Source organism: Palaemon carinicauda, chromosome 3 (assembly GCF_036898095.1).
Source record: "Palaemon carinicauda isolate YSFRI2023 chromosome 3, ASM3689809v2, whole genome shotgun sequence".
NCBI classification, from domain to species: Eukaryota; Metazoa; Arthropoda; class Malacostraca; order Decapoda; family Palaemonidae; genus Palaemon; species Palaemon carinicauda.
This window is the reverse complement of record NC_090727.1, coordinates 87188688-87194360: the sequence shown is the minus strand read 5'-3', so window position 1 is coordinate 87194360 and position 5673 is coordinate 87188688. Positions and strand designations below refer to the sequence as shown.

At 35.0% G+C, this 5673-nt stretch overlaps 1 protein-coding gene across 1 annotated transcript; it reads right to left on the bottom strand.

Moving 5' to 3' along the window:
* Positions 1-688: 688 nt before the first annotated feature.
* Positions 689-2413, bottom strand: LOC137632579 (uncharacterized). The gene is made up of 2 exons (XM_068364610.1): positions 1945-2413; positions 689-1599 (listed from the first exon to the last, which is right to left on the bottom strand). Exons 1-2 carry the CDS (start codon positions 2411-2413, stop codon positions 689-691), a joined length of 1380 nt encoding a protein of 459 aa, XP_068220711.1.
* Between the last annotated feature and the right edge of the window lie 3260 nt (positions 2414-5673).

Genomic DNA, 5673 nt, shown 5'->3' with positions numbered 1-5673 from the left:
ATTAAATATCCAAGTTACCCCTTCCTTTTCTCCAATGTTTTCTATTTTCTTGCTTGCTGATATCAACTGAGTTCCCTTGTCTGAATATATAACTTTAGGAGCTCCTTTAATAGCAATAAACCTTTGAAATGTGGTCAGAAAATCATCAGTACTGTATCCTTCAGTCAAATCTAAGTGAACAGCTCTAGTAACTAAACAATTAAATATAACACCAAAGGCTTTACCATAAGTTCTCCTTTTAACCGTGTCTCTTATTGTTAAGGGTCCAAACAAATCTATAGCTGTGTAATAGAAAGGTGGAGCAGGTTTCATTCTTTCTATCCTCATTTGACCCATGCATTGGTCTTCTAACTTCTTTGTTTACTTCTTACATGTCACACATCGATTTTTTATTGCCTTTATTATTTTTCTGGCCCCTGGAATCCAGAATTTTCTTTGTAATTCTGCCAAAGTAGTCTCTATGCCTGCATGGTCAACCCCATGTACATATGATATATACAATCTAGTAACTGAATGATTTGCTGGTAGCAACATATAGTCTTCTCTATTCCATTTTTCCTTTAGCCACTTAGAAATTCTTTGTCCTACTACTATGACTCCATTCTTAATTGAAGGTCCTAATCTTCTGAACCTTACTTTCCAATCAGTCATGTCCCTTTGCATCTCTCTAACCCACATTAGTTCTGCTTTAATAATTCCTTGAACTGTTGGTTCTCTGCATACCCTTAAAGGATCTGCATTTGAAAACATTCATTACCCTGCATGTAACTCTTAGTAGTTTGTAATAATCACTAAATCTATTAACATCAACCATGTGTATAACATGGTTCTGACTTACTTTAGCAACAGCCATGACAACACCTACTCTATCAGTTAGTTCAATTTCACAATTTTGTTTGATAGGCCATTTTGAAATTGGTAATGTTAGGAATTTTGGTCCATTTTGCCAGGCAGAATTTTCACCAATTTTTTCTGGACTACACGGTTTAGAGGTCATATCAGCAACATTTTGAATCGAATCAACCCACCACCATTCCCTTGAATCAGTTTTTATTTGTATCTCTGCAATGCGTACAGCCACAAATGTGTTGAATCCATGGGACTCCTTTTGAATTTGTGATCTTACAATTGTCGAGTCAACTATGTGATAGACTGACTCAAACTCCCATGAGAACTCCTTTACTATGAGTTCTCTCATCCTAGCAGCTATGAGAGCACCACATAATTTCACCATTATCAGAGTTGATTCAAACTTATTATCACTGATTTGCCACCTCACATATGCACAAGCCCCATATGCTTGCGTGCTACCATCAGAAAATATTACTAGGTTCGGCTTACCAAAAGCATTAGATGGCTTTAAGGGTCTTCTAAAAGTTAATGACTCAAGTCCATACAATTCTTTGAAAAACGCTTTCCATTCGTTCATCATGGAATTATCAAGTGGATCATCCCACTTGATTCCACCACCATTCGAGTTTCTTTTGGAAATCATGGATCTCATCAAGATCTTAGCTTTGAGTAATACTGGTATAACCAACCCTAATGGATCATACAACGATGCAATTTGACTCAATATCTTTCTGCGTGTTGATATTTCTGGAAATTTATAATCAAATTCACTTAAATTTAAATTTGGACCACTCCTAACCTTTCTTATTCTTGGTGTAAAGTTGAGTCTTACAGCAAAGGAAAAATAGTCATCTACAGGATTCCATTTTAAACCTAAGATTCTCTCACTATCAGATTCTATTATTCTTATATTGCAGTTTTCATAATGCCCGCTGACTATCCAGTGCTTTATTCTGAAACTTCCCTGCGACAATACCCTTTCAGTATCCTATATCAATTTGATTGCATTCTCAATGGCATCAGTAGAATACAGTATATCATCTACATATGTATTATTAAGAATCATATCTTGCATATCCGGGGATTCCTTACTGAATTGTTCTACTGTATGACTCAAAGCTACCATAGCTATAGTACCACTGGGCCTATCTCCAAATGTTACTGTGGTAAGAACATACTGATCAGGTGGCCTACTATCATCCAAGTCCCTCCATACAAATCTATGTGTATGTTCATCTAGTGTGCTGAGTTTTACAGTATGGTACATCTTTGCTATGTCACCCACTATGGCTATATTATCTTGCCTAAATCTACACAACACTCCCAGCAAACTGTTCAAAATATCAGGCCCTTTAGCCCAAAAATCCTTTAACCTCTGTCCCATATAAGATGCTGAAGAATTGAAGACAATGCGCACTGGGGTTGAACTAGATTCTGGCTTCAACACCTCATGATGATGAATATAGTGAATTGGGCCGTTGTACTCTTGAATCTCCTTATTAGTTAATTTCCTAGCTACTCTCCTTCTAACCATATCTTCAATCTCTATCTGATATTTCATTGCATACTCATTCCCAAGTTTCCTTAATCTATTCTCTGTTGTTCTTAACCTGGCATTTGCTACCTTTACATTATTTTTCAATTGATTTGGTTCTTTTATCCAAGGATACCTTACAAACCAGCATTTCTGTTTCTCATCATACGTTAATACTTCCTCAATCAATTTCATTTCCTTTTCTTCTTTCAAACTTACATAATTGAGTCCAGGACAACCTCTTCACATACATTTGATACATTGTGGGTTACCCTTGTTCCCATTTCTTCTATGGCAAAAAATTTATCTAACTGATCCTTTAGATTTTCTGTTGGCTCAATATTGATTTCATTCAAATTTACTAAACTTGAAAGTTTATGAATTCTCACAAACACATGATTACTAGTATTAACTTGATTAGTAATTTCATCATATCTACCACGTATGCTGAACCCAAACTGATTTTCTAGCAACTGGAGACCCTTATTTGTTTCAACAACCCTTGGCAATATTTCACAATAATTAGCACCAATCATATCTATTTCCCCATGTGGGCAATTCAGCTCTAAGTTTGATATTCCCTCAAAAAGTTCAGATACCCTGGATAAGTCTACTTTCTTGATTTTGGCTGTTATTTCATTCATTCCAACAGCATTCACATTCCAAACCTTACCAGATTTATCAATTAGTGGTACACAATATTCATTGCTTGAGTGATATTCAACCGCATTGCCCACCTTGATCATGGATAAATTTATATGCTTTCCACTTAAACCCAATTTCTTAGCCATCCTATTTGTTAAGAATGAAATATACGCTCCTGGATCCCACAATACACTAACAGGCATGTTCTTACTACTCACCATACTGATATTCAATAACACTGCAAATCCCTTTTCTGAAATCATTTTGTGAATACTATTTTCTACTCTATCGGAATATAACAGTGGATGATGATTACGATTGCATGGCCCTTTACCTTCAATGATGACATCGCACAATGTACCAACTTTGCAGCTACGAGCAGTATGATATCCCCTTAGACACCTAAAACATATTCCATTACCTTTTATAATCTCAAATCTTTCTTTGCTACCACAACCATTAAATTTATAACATTGTTATATCATGACCAATTGAATTGTGTAACAGGCATCCTATCCCCTTACTATCAGCCTTAGGTTTAATACCTTTAACCATTTCTGTCAAGTTAACAATACAAGATTCAAATTCCTTATTTTTTATACTTTGTTCTTCCCCGATTTCTTTCACCAATTCTATCAATTCCGATTCATTTTCAACTGTGCTGTCAACATGATGGACTGTTGCCTTAATATCACTACCGCTACTCCTAACATTAGAATTCATATATTCCAAAATTTTTCTCTCCTTCTGTAAGAACTTCAACAACTCAGGAAACAGATTGCTAGTTAGTGATACCTCATCTGCTTTAATTACCCATTCTCTCTTTTGAAGTGAAGGTAAAATCTTTTCTATATGGCTGACAACGTTTGCACTATAAAGTTCATCAGAGAGATTTACCTTTTTTAAATCAAGCCAACATTGCTCAACCTGATCGACCATTTTAATAAATCCTTTGGTATCATTATCATAAATTTTCTTTAGAGATCTAAGCTCACCAACCACTAAGTCTACAATCTTTGTGGAATTCCCAAATTTATCATCCAAACGTTGAATCATTTCATCATAATTACCACCTGAGCCCTTCACTGCTTGAAGTGCTTCTCCACCTAGACACATTTTGAGAGCATATGGATCAGTGCCATATATACTCTTAACTAAATTCTCATAATCTTCCTTAAAAGTTGGATAGTTTCTTAAATCACCTTCAAACATTGGTGGTTCAAATTTCTTTACTTTAACCTTCGATTTATCTGTTGCCTTTACATCCTGGACACATTTGAATATTTTTGCACTTACTTCACATTTTAATCTTTCACTATCTAGAATATATTGTTGGGCTTCTTCTAAATTACTATTGGCTAGCTTATCCTCGTTTTCACATATAAAATGTATCAATTCATCATTTTGATACTCAAAGCCTTTAAAGGCTTCAACCATTTCCTCACAGTTCTTCGTTAACACTAATAAATCATCACCTCGATTGAATTCCTTCATTGCACATAGTTACCTTCCTGGCGAACTTTCCTTTGCTGATTGCCCTCTTCCTCTTCAGGGTGACGAGTTCCTCTTGCACACCCATGGCGGTTGAAGTTGAAATGTACTGGGATGTTCAAGGATGGACCATAAGTTGTAACAGTTTTCATTGCCAACGATAAGTTTCAACCTGAAATACATATTCCATGTAATAAAAAATAATACAATCCAACCAGCTATACAAATTTTGAATTTTCCCTAATTTTCCCGATTTAATTATAAAAAAAAAATATTTGTCCTTAATACAACCCTTCTAGTAATTTACATGAACAATCCATATTGGTATGTATATTTTTAACAAAAACTATTTTTATAGCAATGTAAATAAATACCACTTTAAACTATGGTACTGTAGCCACTAAAACACTCGGCATCAAATTAAATTTACCCATATCATTAAACATTACTGTATATATACATAGAATCCAATTACCAATAAGGGCAATTCCAAATGAAATATCATATAACATCCATAATACACTGTATTGCACTCACTTCAATGGCCTCATTATCACAGGCCTTGAACCCCAGTAGGAAATTGCCAAACACAAATATCCCATCACCTGCCGGCCTTACATGTCACCGACTTCATTCTTGTGTCTACATCCACAAAAATAACACTTGCCACCACCACTAGACACAATAGGCAGTACCAAAGTGGTTAGCAAATTTTTCGGCAGTTCGCCTGCTAACCGTGCGACATTTAGATATGGGTAAGAAAAAAGATATAGAAGATGCGTAATAAGTTACAATTCGCTCCAACCCACATCAACATTTTTTAAATAAATATATCCTTATAGTATAATAAAGTTTATCATGTTAATGATATATATATATATATATATATATATATATATATATATATATATATATATGTGTGTGTGTGTGTGTGTGTGTGTGTGTACGTGTGTGTATACACTAATGTATGCAACCCGTCAAAAATGACGGCTAATTATTTAGATAGTGTACCAACCGTGTGTTACAAGATCGTACTGAGTAACGACATTTCATTGCGTGTATATATTATGCTTGTATCTTCCCTCTCCCCTCGCACTAACATGTATGTTTTTCTCACCATTAACTGTTAACCGATGTGGTATCAGTTGAAC